Source organism: Rhincodon typus, chromosome 22, assembly GCF_021869965.1.
Source record: "Rhincodon typus isolate 14 chromosome 22, sRhiTyp1.1, whole genome shotgun sequence".
In the NCBI taxonomy this organism is placed as follows: domain Eukaryota; kingdom Metazoa; phylum Chordata; class Chondrichthyes; order Orectolobiformes; family Rhincodontidae; genus Rhincodon; species Rhincodon typus.
Window position 1 is genome coordinate 29,409,576 of NC_063353.1, and position 14,519 is coordinate 29,424,094.

Sequence of the window (14,519 nt, forward strand, 5' to 3'; positions counted from 1 at the left end):
ATTGAAACATTTTCAGACTACAGAACATAATCATTTCTACCTTTATTTAATCTCACCAACATGCTCCTGACAAATGACAGCCATGTGAATTTGAAATAATTGTATTTTTAATCCAGAACTATTTGGAATTTTTGTAAACTGAAAAGAGCAGCGTACTGGTTACCTGGTGTAAGGCGGCAATGGCAGTGTGAGTCTCGTCCACTTGTTGAAAACGTCAGACATCAGGATCCTCCGTAGATGGTATTTGTTACATTCCACATTAGTTGGCAAACAATCTGTCAGCACAGGCTGCCAGTTCAGTCCTAGGTCCACTGAATACTCAAGTTCCACAGCTAAATGAATGGAAGAGATCCAAACAATCACATCAAATCCTTATCACAGAACCTTTTGTCTTATTTTAATAATTTGACTGCACTAATGCTCAGAGTATAGATAACCTGCTATTCCAAGTTTGAACTTATATACACTGATCCTCTGAATTTCTAGCTGGTCATCATCCTCCTTACCCTGAAGCCTGCACTTAAGGACAGACACCCATATTGCAGATGTTACTATTTTATTGCTAATTCCTTCAGCTGAAAACATGCGGGAACTAACATGGTATGCATCTGATTGACATCCCCATCACATACAAAACTAAATAAGTAAAATTGTATAAAGCTGTGTAATTATCTCCCTATGTCCATGTTACAATCAGCAGAATGTGACTTAGTCACCTATTGGAGGAAGTTTGAAACTATAGCTGTGAAACTATTACTAATTAGTTTTGTGTTACTGAAAGACTTGCCATGAATTTAAACTACATTTGCAATTCAAAGATTCAAACAAGATTTCTAGGAGTTGATGGTATTTTGTGAATAAAATTACCACTTTTGCTTGTCAGATTTGCTGACTTGTTTTCTAATTGGGAAATGACGAAAACTCTGGAATAATATAGTAGAATTTTCCCTTAGAAGATTTAAGAGCAGGGTGTGGCACTCAGAGTATGCATTGTCTGAATTTTACCTATTATTTTCCACCCACTGATGTCAATGAATGGAAAACCACTGGCTCCGAACTGATCTCTACAAACACAGCTCCCCGCTGAGAAAATGTTGAATTAAGTCTAATATTTTAGGGTAGATGCTACAATAAAAAAAAACTGTACACAGTTTGGAGAATGAGCAGCCTCATTTTATTTAGTGCTTTAAAATACTTGCTATTATGCTCCGTATGTCACTATTAATTAACCCAATAAATGAACCGGCAAAATGCTCAATGGCTAATTATACATAGTAAAAATGCATAAAATGAGGACAAATTAATGTCTGTCCATAGCAACCAACATAGAGACAGATCTAACATATTTGTCAGAGTGTTACTAAATTTGTTCTGACTCACACATGGAGCACTGATTTGTTTATTTTTGAGATATTCTAGTTGAATGAATATTGCATGGTATCAAAAAGTAATTCTACAATCCTAGATTTCCAAAACAGCATGAAAGCTATAGCTTTGATTCTGTGACCCATGATCCTACATGTACAGTTTCTTAACAGCAAGAGAGGACCGTGAATCAACCTTCATATTTAAACTATAGGGTTGTCTGGTAGACAAAGACCCTGAAACTCTTAGACTGTGAATGGGTGGAGGGGGAAATTTCTGCTTAGGAACACAGGAGTTTGGAGCAGAACCCGATTGTATCAAGATTCCAGTGTTTCTTTAAATGTTGATAGTGGGGAGCATGGATCCACCGCCAACACTTGCATCTCCCTGACATCAAGAGAATGGGGGTTGCTGGAGAACCCTGGAAAATTAAGACCTCTCTGCACATAGCTTCAAAGGAACTCCCAGAACCCAAGAAAGTCTCTGAACTTTTGCTTGGTAAAGGTATTCAACCACATGTGATATAGGCATCTTCCAGGTGTAATGTTCTTGTCTGGCTATTTAAACAACCCTGTTCCTGAAAAGTGAGATGTAGCTGCTTGGCTGTCCTGATGCTGGGCATACCCATGTCATGCAGTCAAAAGATATGGCAGTGAGACTTGAAATTTAAATTTACCACCAGATCCTCACACTCAACCAATTTGGTTGGTGTAGAAATTATGGCAAGTAGAAAATTGAAACATTCTCAAAATAACCTTAGGTTGAGTATGTCAAACCCCTGTTCATTTGTGAATTTCCTGAGATTGATATCTTCAGTGGGGAAGATGGATTGCTGAAATCTGGGTGAATCACGTCAAGTCAGACAGTATGTAAACCTTGGTGAAAGCTTGTTGTGGAGTTTGGAACTATTTGGTAGGTTACTTTCAAAAAATCTGGACAACATCAGATGTCATAGTCAGATGTTTTATGATAAGTAGGCTTTTAATATTGTAATTGATTATAAGGTTCTGTCCTTTAAAGGTAAAGGGCATTAGTTGACAAAAATTGTTCAGGTGCATTAGAGTACTTTATCTAGTGGACAAAGTACTATTCTGTACTGCACAGTATTACAAATCTAGATATATGTCCTCTTTGATTGAAAGTTCATTTGTTGAGCCTTTAAAAACTGAATAGCTGGCAGAACAGCTGTTCAAAAGAAACTTCAAATGCTCCATTTCATTGAGCTCTAGAGGATTTGTTTATTCAGCTGTGCAATTGAAGTTAATTGGGGATGCTTGGCTTTGCTCCAAAAATGTGGCTATTTAGAAACTGTTTGCACAACCTTGAAGGGGACTGAGTTTCTTTGATTAATATTTTAACCTACTCATAAAACTATTAAAGTATTTTGAGGAGGTTTGTTTTACCAAAGCCTGTTTGTTTGTTTCGACAAATCAACGAGCACTGAAGAGCTTCTGTTCAACAGAAACAACTGTTTACAACTGTTTGAATGGATTATTGTTTTGTTTTATTCTTTAATGAACATTTGTGAGTTCTATCCATAACAGATATGATTCAGTGGTATGGATGGCGAATGGAGATATGAAGGGACATGAGATAGTCGGGGTGTGAGGGATGTGAAGTAGGAAGCCACAGCATCCACAGAACTGGGCTGATGTCACAGTGGATGGAGGTGGATTTTCTAATCTCACCATCAATATGCCTCCATTCCCACCTTGGGCCTGTATGGGGCGTGGTGGGTCCAATTCCAGCCTGCTCCTGATTTTCCATTGTGAAAATTACACGTGTGTGAGGTTCAGTCAGGGCCCATTGCATGTAATATCAGGAAACTCCCTGACTCACAATTCTAGCGCAAACAGTGAATGTATGGCCCAGGCAAGGATGAACAGGAGTCCCATGCTATCTCAACTATGTAGAACCCCAAGAATTTCAGGGGTTCTTTTGAACCCTTACTCATCAAAAAGACATTTACCGTAACAAGAGTCTGTAACAGAGCAGGAAGCAGCAAAATCAAACTGCAAGAAGGAATCCTCATTCACCACCACATCAGTAGAGATAACGTAACGGGTGTAAGCCTTCTCAATGAATACCAAAGCATCCCCATTCGAGCCACAGACAGGCATCTTTGTCCCTCCTGGGTGGAGCAGCCACTTCCTGTGATCCAATGTGCTGAAATTATCTTCAATCACAGTGTTACCAGTAATGCTTCCTCCAATCACAATCTGTTTCATTTGGAAAGAGGTATTAGTAAAGAGGAAATGAAAAGGACACAAAAATACATTTAAAACATATTAAGAAACAAACCAAAATATTCAGGCTAAACATACTAGAGATTGGACATGAGAGATACATTTCAAACTGCTGGCCTGTTTTGTATGGAGGTAATATAGAAATGGATGGACAGTTTTCAGTTTTGCTGATCATATCTTCTAAGAAAAGCACTGAAGAATATTCCCATTGAATTCAATAGGAAAGGATATTGTCCATAATTCGAGAGATTGTTCAAGGTTCAAATAGTACTTTCTCACTCCATATTTCTTTCCCCCCAACCTGGTCCTCATATTCTGTTTCTCTGATGAAATGACATTGCTGATGTGTGGTCCACAGGTGAAAACGGCCCTCTGTGCTTGTACCCAAATGGCTTTTCTTCAGCCATTTGGGTAAAACTGAGAATCTGCAAGCGTCAGAGCTGAATCACGTTTTGTCTTCATCCTACTACTGACATGCTCGTTTTTAAATATATTATCGTTCTTTCAGTGTAACCATTGCTGGCAGGGCTGCCATTAATTGTGTATCCCTAATTGCCTTGGAAGCTGATGGTGAGCCATATTCTCGAACCACTATAGTCTGTTGGTGCAGCTATACCTACAGTGTAATTAGGGAGGGAGTTCCAGTTTTCTGACCCAGCAACTGTGAAGAAATGGAATACAATACCATGTCAGGATGGCATTATAACTTGCAGGTGGCTGTGTTCCTTCATGCCTGCTGCCCTTGACCTTCTAGCTGGTAAAAGATGTAACCAGAAGAACCATGGCAAGTTGTTGAACTGTGCCTTGTTTTAAATTGGAAAATGGGGTTAGCGATCAAGGGGGCTGTTTTGTTCTGGATGATGTTGAGCTTCTTGATGTTCGAGCTGCATTCATCCAGGTTGATGAACAGCATTCCATCATACTCCTGTGCTTTGTAGATGGTGGGCAGGCTTTGGAGAGCCAGAAGATAGGTTATTCACTGAAACATTCCGAGACTCTGACCTGCTGATGTAGTCACTATTTTCATAGTTGGTCCTGTTACTTTTCTGATCTCTGATAAAACTCAGGATGTTGATGGTGAGGAATTCAGTGATGGGCATGCTTTTGGCTGTCAACAGGCGATAGTTAAATTCTCATTTGCAGGAGATGTCCATTATTTGGCACTTGCATAGCACAATTATTATCAGCCATTTATTACCCCAAGCCTGAATTTTGTCCAAGTCTTGCTGCATGTGGGCAATGACAGCTTCATTACTTTGAGGCATTTCATTAGGTCCTGAACAGTGTGCAATCATTAATGAATATTGCTACTCTTGATATCCCTATGCCCACGCTACATGAGAAATCGGGCACAGGTCCAGTGCTGGAGGCCAACGTACTCCTGGGTAGGCTCTCCAGTTGTAGCTCCTGGAAGTTTAGGTTTTGGAGTTAGAATGGCATCTGGGGACACTGGAGCATTTGCAATATGAAAGTATCATGGGTAGTGTATGTAGAGAGGTGGTCACACCATTGGGTAAGACTCCATGGGGAGCAAAGGAATGGGTGACCACCAGACAGGGTAAGAGGGCTCGGTGGGTAGATCAGGAATCCCCTGTGGCTATTCCCCTGCAAAACAGATATACTGCTTTGGATACTTTTTGGGGGAATAGCCTCTTTGGGGAAGTGACAGCAGCCAAAGTCATTGTACCACAATTGGCTCTGCTGCACAGGACAGGAGGAAAAAGAATGGGAATGCTGTAGTAATAAGGGATTCAATGGTCAAGGGAATAGATACAAAAACAAAGTTGCTGGAAAAGCTCAGCAGGTCGACTGTTCTGTGGCCACAAATGAAACTTCAGAGTGGTATGTTGTCTCCCAGGTGCTGAGGTCAAGGATGTCTCAGAGTGGCTATAGGACTTCCTGAAGTGGGAAGGTGAACAGTCAGTGAACGTAGTACATATAAATACCAATGATATAGGGATGAGGTCCTAAAAGCAGAAATGGAGAGTTAGGAAGCAAGTTAAAAGTAGGACCTCAAAGGTAGTGATCTTGGGATTAACACTGGTGTCACATGCTCGTCAGTGTAGAAATACCAGGATATTTCAGATGTATATGTAGCTGGAGAGATGGTGTAAGGGGATTCTGGGAAATTGGGGCTGATTCTGTGGGAGCTGGCACCAGTACAAGCTAGACAGGGTGCAGCTGGGCAGGACTGGAACTGATGTCCTATGGAATGTATTTGCAAGTGTGGTCGGGAGTGTTTAAACTAAAATGGCAGGGGGAGAAAAACCTATACAGGGAGACAGATGACAGGGAAATAATGAACAAAACAAAGACAGAATGGGAAATAAGAAAGGTGATAGGCAGGAAATTGAAGGGCTAGAACTGAGCAGGACCATAGGACTAAGAATGCTAACAAGATAAATCTTAAAGCTTTGTGCCTCAATGTGCAAAGCATTCACATTAAAATGGATGAATTAGTTGCACAAATAGATGTAAAGGGGCATGATACAATAGGGATTACAGAGACATGGCTGCAGGGTAACCAGGAATGGGAACCCAATATCCAGGGGTTTTCTGATTTTAGAAAGGACACACAAAGAGGAAAAGGAAGTGGGGCAGCACTGCTGATTAAAAAGGAAATTAATGTGATTGTGAGGAAGGATATTAGCTCTGGCGAAGTAGAATTTGTATGGGTTGAGCTTAGAAACACCAGCGTATACAGGATAGTTTTACTTATCAATATGTAGAGGAATCAACTTGACAAAAGGCCTTTATTGATTGAGTATTGTGCAATGAGGAAGGAATAATTGATGATCTAGTTGTGTTTTGGCCCTTAGGGAAGAGTGACCACAGTAGGATAGAATTCTTCATTAAGATAGAGAGAGACATAGTTATTTCTGAGACTAGGGTCCTAAACTTACATGAAGGAAATTAATATATAATGAGGCGTGAGCTGGCTATGACATTATTATTTAAAGGCAGGATGGGAGATAGGCATTAGCAAATATTTAAAGAGCGCATGGATGAAGTACAAAAGTTATTCTTCCCATTCTGACATGAAAACAAAATGGAAAAAGTGGTAAGACCATGGCTAACAAGGGAAATTATGAGTGGTATTAAATCTGAGGAAGTGGCATACAAATGGCCAAAAAGCAACAAACATGAGGATTGGGAACAGTTTAGATTCCAGCAAAGGGAGACAAGAGAATGATTAAGAGGGATAAAATAGGATATGAGGGTAAGTTTGCAGGGTACTTACAGACTTACAGTAAAAGCTTCTATAGGTATGTGAAGAGAAAAAAAAATTAGTAAAGACAAATATAGGTTCCCTACAGTCTGAAACAGAAGAATTTATAATGGTGAATTGGTTCAATACATATTTCAGTTCTGTCTTCACAAAAGAAGACACAAACAAAATAATAAAAATATCAGGGAACACAGGGCCTAATGCGCTAGTGGTCATCTTCCAATCAACATTAATGAATGCATTCTCCATGGCACCACCTTTATCAATCAGAGACACTGCCATCCAATCAGCTCCTTCCTCTCATGCAGTATAGATTTTGGTTTGCCCCTTTGGTATTCTTGCAAAACATCCTGATGAGTGCAAGACGAACAGCTTCAACAAACTGTGCCTTTTATACTCAAGTTTAATGATGCTTATTAGTGAGATGAGTGTTTTATTCCAGAATTATTAATAAATTAAACTTGAATTCATCTAGTTGCTCTGATGGGACTTGAACATTAGTCCAAGACTCTGGGATATTACTCCATTAACACTACCAGTATGCTATCATCCTCCTTTCAAAGGCTGTCATTGAGTAGGCACCAAGACCAGAAATTCTGGGTGATATTTCATCTGCTTAACCTTATGGTGATTGAGCACCAAGCTAATTTATCATAATCATAGAATCCCTACAGTGTGGAAACTGGTCCTTCGGCCCACTAGTCCACACCGAACCTCAGAGCATCCCACCCAGACCCATCCCCCTCTAATCCACCTAATCTACACCTCCCTGAACACTACGGGCAATTTAGCATGGCCAATCCACCTAACCTGCACATCTTTGGACTGTGGGAGGAAACCGAAGCACCCAGAGGAAACCCACGCAGACACGGGGAAAATGTGCAAACTCCACACAGACAGTCGCCCGAGGCTGGAATCGAACCCAGGTCCCCGGCGCTGTGAGGTAGCAGTGCTAACCACTGTACCACCATGCCGCCCTGGTTATCCCTGGTTAAGAATTAACTGTAGCTGTTTACCACACCTCCCTATTGCATTGATTTTTTATATGCAAAGTCCCACCTCATCGATGGCCCAGGGGCTGTAAAAATGCCCGTCTTCAGACGGCTGCCACCAACGCAGACGGGTGGAGGAGGATCGAGCCTTCAGTGGGATCTCGAGGGCGATGTATCGGCCCATGTTACTCGAGTTGCTGAAGAGAAATTCCTGGAGAACGCCCCAACTGAGGCCCCCATTCAAGGAATACTGTAAAAGCATAGGTTGGCTCCTAGGGTCTGGAGATGCTTTCCCACAACCCAGTCTTAGGAAAAACTGGACAAACCTGAATGGAGAAACAATAGAAATCAAAAGTAATAAAAGATATCAGTTAACATTTCATAAAATTATAGAATAAAACCACTCAGAAGGAGGTCATTTAACGCATTAAGTTTGCATCAGGTACTTTAAGAGAGAAATTCAGCTGGTTCCACTCCCTTGCTCTTTCCCTGTGTCCCTGTAAGCTTTTTCTGATGATAGTTGTTGTCCAATTCTTTTTGGAAGTTATTACTGGATCTGTTTCCACCACCAGGCAAAGGAGGGCATTCAAAATCCTAATGACTAATTGTGCAAAAAATCTATTCCCTCATATCAACGTTTTAAGATAAATGACTTGATGTGGACATGCCTTGGCATATTGAGCCTGGGATCATTTGTTCTACTGCCGTTTCCAACTATAAAAATATCCAAATAAGGCAGAGGCAAATGTTTGCAGAAACACTAAAACTGTAGGCTGCAATTTAAAACCAATGCTTTTCTGAGGGACACAGAAATTGGTTCCAATATAAGACCGTAAGAAATAGCAACAGGAATAGGCCATTTGGCTCCTCGAATCTGCTCCACCATTCAATAGGATCATGGCTGATCTCATATTCCTCGTGTCCGCTTTCCCCGTAACCCATGCTTCCCCAACTCATCAAGTGGGGGGTTGGGGGAAGGGATGAGGGGAAGTTGCGTAGGGGATGTGATGGGGAATTGTGTAGGAGGCGTTGTCAGTGGGTGGTGATTGTGATGGGGTGTGAGGGGAGTGTGTGGAAGGGGAAGTGTGTGGGAGAGGGCAGTGTAAGGGGAGGCATGGAGGAGTGAAGGAGGGGTGTGTGGGGGAGCGTGTAAGAGAGATAAGGGGGAAGGGGAGGTGTGCAGGAGGGGTGTAAGAGAGGTGAGGGGAAGAGTGTGGGAGAGCTGAGGGGGACGGGTGTGGGAGGGGTGTGAAGAAGTGGTGTTTGTTGGGTCTGAGGGGGAGGTTTGTGGAGGTTGTAAGGGAGTGAGGGGGAGGTGTGTAGGAGTTGTGTGAGGGGACTCTATGGAGATGTGTGAGGAGGATTTGTGAGGGGGAGTGTGAGCGGTGGTATTTGGGGGCATGTCGGGGGAAGTGTGTGGGGTTGTGAGGGGGGGTAAGGGGAGTATAAGAGTTGTCTGAGGGGGCTGAATGGGGATATGTGAGGTGGGTTTGCGTGGGTGTTATGGGGGGGATGGTGTTTGGGGGAATGTGAGGAGATGTGTATGGGGTGGGGAGGGGAGTGAGGGAGAAGCCAGTGAACCAGTTGCTGTGGCCTGGGGGTCCTGCCATCTCTCCTTTTTACTCCCACCAGTTCCCGAGATCACTCTCTCACTCTCATATATTTTTGTACAACATATTGTGAATCAGGGGTGGCTTTATATGGCGATTTTATATAGTTTTATATTACTAGCTGGTCTTTAAGGCATTATTTGCACATATCTTGAGCTAGTTGTCTGTTGTTGTAGTTACGCTGAATGTTGGCTGTCCTGCTCATACCAGTGCCTCGATGTCTCATTGGGTGGACTAAATAGCAATAGTCCAGGTCAGCTGGAGACGAATTATTGATGGCAGCTTTTATACATTGGCTGTTGCTTTCAAATCATTGAATCCTATTAATGATTTTCAAGGTCAGAAAACCTGCAGAAAATAAGTCAGCGTCTTTAGTACTGGTGCGTGAAATGTGATGTCTGAAGTGTCACTGACGTACACTTTGTCTGTTAAAAACGTTTTGAGGAGATTCTGCATACTCAGTAGAAAAAGTGGAACTGTCACTTTAATCTGGAGAAGTTGAAGATTCCATTGTGTTCTCTGAGAAATGTCCACATGTTCTTGTGTTCTTTCTGATATTCAAGTACCTCCCTTTAGTTGCTAGCAGTACTGGCTTTCGAAAAGATCCTCTGCTTTTGTAATGAGAACTCATTATAAACACATCCATAATCCCACAGACCTGAGTTAAAAGACGATTGATGGTGACATGCTGTGAACAGCACTGGGAGCTACATATGTACTCAGCATTAGTACCTAATATTTGCATGTACCAACCACCAGGTCTCAAATTTGCAATCTACCCAGCATCTCAGGGAGAGGATATTGGACTCTTAACTGACAAGACATTAAAGAACACTCCGACACACTGTGAGATGAAAACATTCATTTCTTTTATATTATATGGAAAAAAGATGCATAGAATTCCTCTCATCTTCTCAGCATAACAATTCAGCATGGATACCTGGGCTCACTGATTTCGGTGAATGATTCATCACAGCTCCATTCCTGCACTTTTGAAATGAATATCTGGGGAAGTGGTAGAAGGGGAATTATATTTTTTAAACATTTTGTGAGAAATGTCAAATCTTATGATGGAAAGAAATTTTTAAAATAAAAGTAATATTCTGCTCTTGATATGATGAAAGTGGAGAACAATAAATATGTCAAAATCAGCATTTGAGTTGGGGAGGGTTTGTGTGAGATGGAAGATAAAAGAAGGAGACAGAAACAGAGACATTGATATATTAGGTTTATGAATCACCACTTGAAGGGGAACTGAAGTTCAAGCAGATTTGAGAAGTAATTATTGCACATTTAAAATTAGCTGTCACTTGGTATAACAAATACAACTTAATGGAAATATCAATGGACAGATTAGAATGAGAGTACAGCAGTCAGTATTAACATAGGAGGCAGACACTTAATTGTTTAGCTAGGCTTTTACAGTGAGTTAAAGAAGAATGAGCTTGAATAGACTTTTCTCATTTACACGTTATTTCACCTAGAATTATGTGAATGTAAAACAACTTGTGAGCAATTAAGAAAGGAGGCTGAATGATTAAATGTGTTGCAAGTACCTGGCATGCGACAAATCCATATCCACAGTCATCAGCATACGCAGTCCCTCTTCACTGAAGAAGAGGCTGTTTCCACTGGACATTAAGCCACATTTCCTGGATGGCTTCCCACCGCTGACCACTAGAAATTTCTCTGGGTCTATTGGGCCTGAAAATTAAAGTAAGTAAAGCATGTGAAATCAGATATCACAGGTTTGAATGATGCATTAAAATGGCTGCCTTGCCAGTTGGACTACATTTAAGCCAATGTGATTTATAGTTACAAAGTATTGCTGCATAAGAGTTAGAAAGTTTATTATTACCATATTTTAGAGAGTTTCAAAATGTTATCCTATGAATAATCTTTAATAAAAACAATGCTAAATTATAATTTAAAATAGATCATTCCTAATTACTCACATTCTACCCCATCTAAACTCTTAGCTTGATCAATTGGCATTTAATGGTATATCAGCTACTTGATTGAGAAATAAGATCAGCATCTGAAAATTATTCACTGAACAGAATGAATTTGCAGCCTGCTAAATTTAAAAAGTAGAGAGCAATGCTCCATTACCACATTAAATAGACGCAAAACATAGCTATTAAAATGTTTCAGTCTTTTGCAGATGCATGTTGACTTTTTCCAATCTCATTTCTGTTCAATTTTATTAATGTTAATGTTGTACAAAATCATGGTTCCTTTTAATTTGCCTTTTATGTGATTCTGTTTCTGTTACTCTCACGCTAAAACCTTTTATATCTGCACACAAATGAACCTTGCTAAAATCAAAGTTCATGAAAGCATTAAAAGTGGAAAGTAAATCATAGGCAGCAAAGATTTCATTTTTTTGCACAGTTAATCCAAAATAGCCATGGCTAAAACCTGTTTGTTTTTATATGCAGACAGAACTCACCAGTGTGCAGAGGCACAATCATGCCTGTAACTGAGATTCATTGAAGAAAGAAAGATCTTTAGCCAGCACCTACTCAGAAGGAAGCAATGTGTGTTTCCATGCAGTTTACTGCTAATGTAGTTCATGGAATCAAAATCCCTACAGTGTGGAAACAGGCAATTTGACCCATCGAATCCGCACCAGCCTCTGAACAGCATCCTACACAAACCCAGCCCCCTACCCTATCCATCCATTTACCATGGCTAATCCATCCAGAGTGCACATCCCAGACACCGCAGATAATTTTAACATGGTCAATTCATCTAACTTGCACATCTTTGGACTGTGGGAGGAAACCAGAGCACCCAACAGAAACCCTTGCAGACACAGGGAGAACGTGCAAGCTCCACACAGACACTTGCCCGAGGGTGGAATCAAACCTGGGTTCGTAGCACTGTGAGGCAGCAGTGCTAACCACTGAGCCACCATGCCGCCTGTTGCAGCATATGTCCATGTTGCACTTAACCAAGAATGGAGAATGTTGAAAATTCACAAAATTTGTATTGAAAAAATGGCATTCCAATCTCTTGGAATGCTTTCTTTAGCCACCAGGATACTGATGTCCATTCTAGCAGAATCATTCTGTGACAGTTTGTAACCCTGCTCTTGTAATATAGACAACGGAGTGGCCCATGTGTGCATAGCAAACAGCAATGCGACAATCAGCAGATAATCAATTTTTATGATTGTTTTTGAGGATAAATATTGGGTAATTTCCCCAATCTTCCTTGAAATGGTGTCATGTGAACTTTTACAATCATCTGAAAGAGCAGAATTAATTTCAGTCTAACTCATACACACTGGGGAGACTGCTATTTCAAACCAATCGATTATGCTGTAGTAGACTTTTTAATAACTTCAGGCATTTTTAATGGAGATCAGTGGTATTAGTTTGATTCAGTTGGTCAAACCTTTATGGGTTTAAGCTCCTAGTCCAATTCTTAAATAATAGTGAAGCAGTGGGGGAGTGCTGTCTTAATTTGGGAGACAAGTTCAAGTGCCAGTTTTAGAACCCATGGCACAACTCAAAAGGTAAAGCTACTGACCAAAAATTAAAGTCAAAAGCAGAAGGGCTGGCCTTTTGTCATATAGTCATTTGAGCGCTGTTAATGGTGAAAAATGGCTGCCATTTGCTTATGTAACCGTCACCATACTAGTAACAGCAATTCATTGCATGAAATACTTAGAAACATATTGTTGCTATTAAAGGCAGTCTTATTAATTAATAATTGGATTTCTCTCTTTCTACTGAATCACACAGAAACACTAGCTGATTCCACTGACCACAAACCATGATGTTCAGAGCACAGAAATATAATACTCTCCTCCCTTCCCTTCACCATTCTAATGATCTTATTGAGAGAGAGAGACAGGAAGTTAGTGTGGCACAAAGATCCACAAATGGATCTATAATGATACAGGTTAAAATACTGGCTGTGGTTTTTCACTTCTACATTCATAAGCCTGTGACTTTCCACACAATTTACAGAAAGCCATGGGTTGGTGAGCAAGGAGGTAGAAAACCTGTGAGTGTGTACTAATAACCTGAATGGATGTTCCAACCAGGTGACTGCCCCATTTTCATCATGTTTCAAACAGCTTCATATTCCCAATGTTCAGAATAAAATACACTGGAAGCATTATCATCAATAATAACAATAGAAAGTGGCCTTCATTCTCCACACACTTTGCTATACTTCTGTGCCATTTCCTTTAACCCAAGGTTTACAAAACTACAAATACATTGTTTTCAACAAACCTTTAAAGTCTCCCTTCAAGAAATCTGGGTTTTTGGAGCTGATTTTGCAGATTGGTCCAGAATACCTAGAGTCGCAAATGCACTGGGTTCCACTGACACAGCTGCCATGTCCATTGCACATCTCCTCACACTGTGGTCCAATGTAAACATTATCGATGGCCCAAGTCACTGGTTGAGAGCCTGACGTGTAGAACCCTTGGTACCATCGAAATCTCACAGATCTGTGACCGTAGGAAGCACATCCACAAACCAAATCATATGAAAATAAAAGCTAGGGAAGATTATTTTATATTGTGAGACTAAACAAAAAAAGGACTTTTTACATAAACAGCTTCATTGGACACTGGAACCGAATAATCAGTCTGCTAAGTGAACAATTGGATATCAATTGATGTGAACTCAGTAACTTTACATATCGAAGTCTGGATTGAAATGATATTATCCTGAGAGGGCAGGCAGATGATTCTGCTTGTTTTAGCAGCATTGCAGCAGTCCATGCCTTTACCTATGGATGGTACCACCAAAAAAAGTGAGTGAAAACATATTTAAAGAACGGGTAATTAAATAAATGCTCAGAATGGCAGAGTTGACAATGATCAAGTTGACACTGGTGGCTTGATAAAAGAAAAAGGTCTGAAAATGAAATAGGAGCAGTAAGAAAAAAGTCAAAGGAAAACTTGTGTTGGGAATAGATATGAATGGAAGGATCAGAATTCTGAGATAACAAGGTGTAGAGCTGGATGAACACAGCAGGCCAAGCAGCATCAGAGGAGCAGGAAGGCTGACGTTTTGGGCCTAGACCCTTCTTCATTTTTCTGAAGAAGGGT

At 40.6% G+C, this 14,519-nt stretch overlaps 1 protein-coding gene across 1 annotated transcript in view; it reads right to left on the reverse strand.

Moving 5' to 3' along the window:
- reln (reelin) overlaps positions 1 to 14,519 on the reverse strand; it is a 294,405-nt gene that overhangs the window by 45,714 nt on the left and 234,172 nt on the right. Inside the window, exons 34-38 of the mRNA XM_048609963.1 lie at positions 13,693 to 13,913; positions 10,999 to 11,146; positions 7,900 to 8,158; positions 3,335 to 3,584; positions 164 to 332 (exon numbers count right to left, since the gene is read on the reverse strand). Coding sequence (XP_048465920.1) covers positions 164 to 332; positions 3,335 to 3,584; positions 7,900 to 8,158; positions 10,999 to 11,146; positions 13,693 to 13,913 — 1,047 coding nt within the window. The remainder of the gene's footprint in view (positions 1 to 163; positions 333 to 3,334; positions 3,585 to 7,899; positions 8,159 to 10,998; positions 11,147 to 13,692; positions 13,914 to 14,519) is intronic.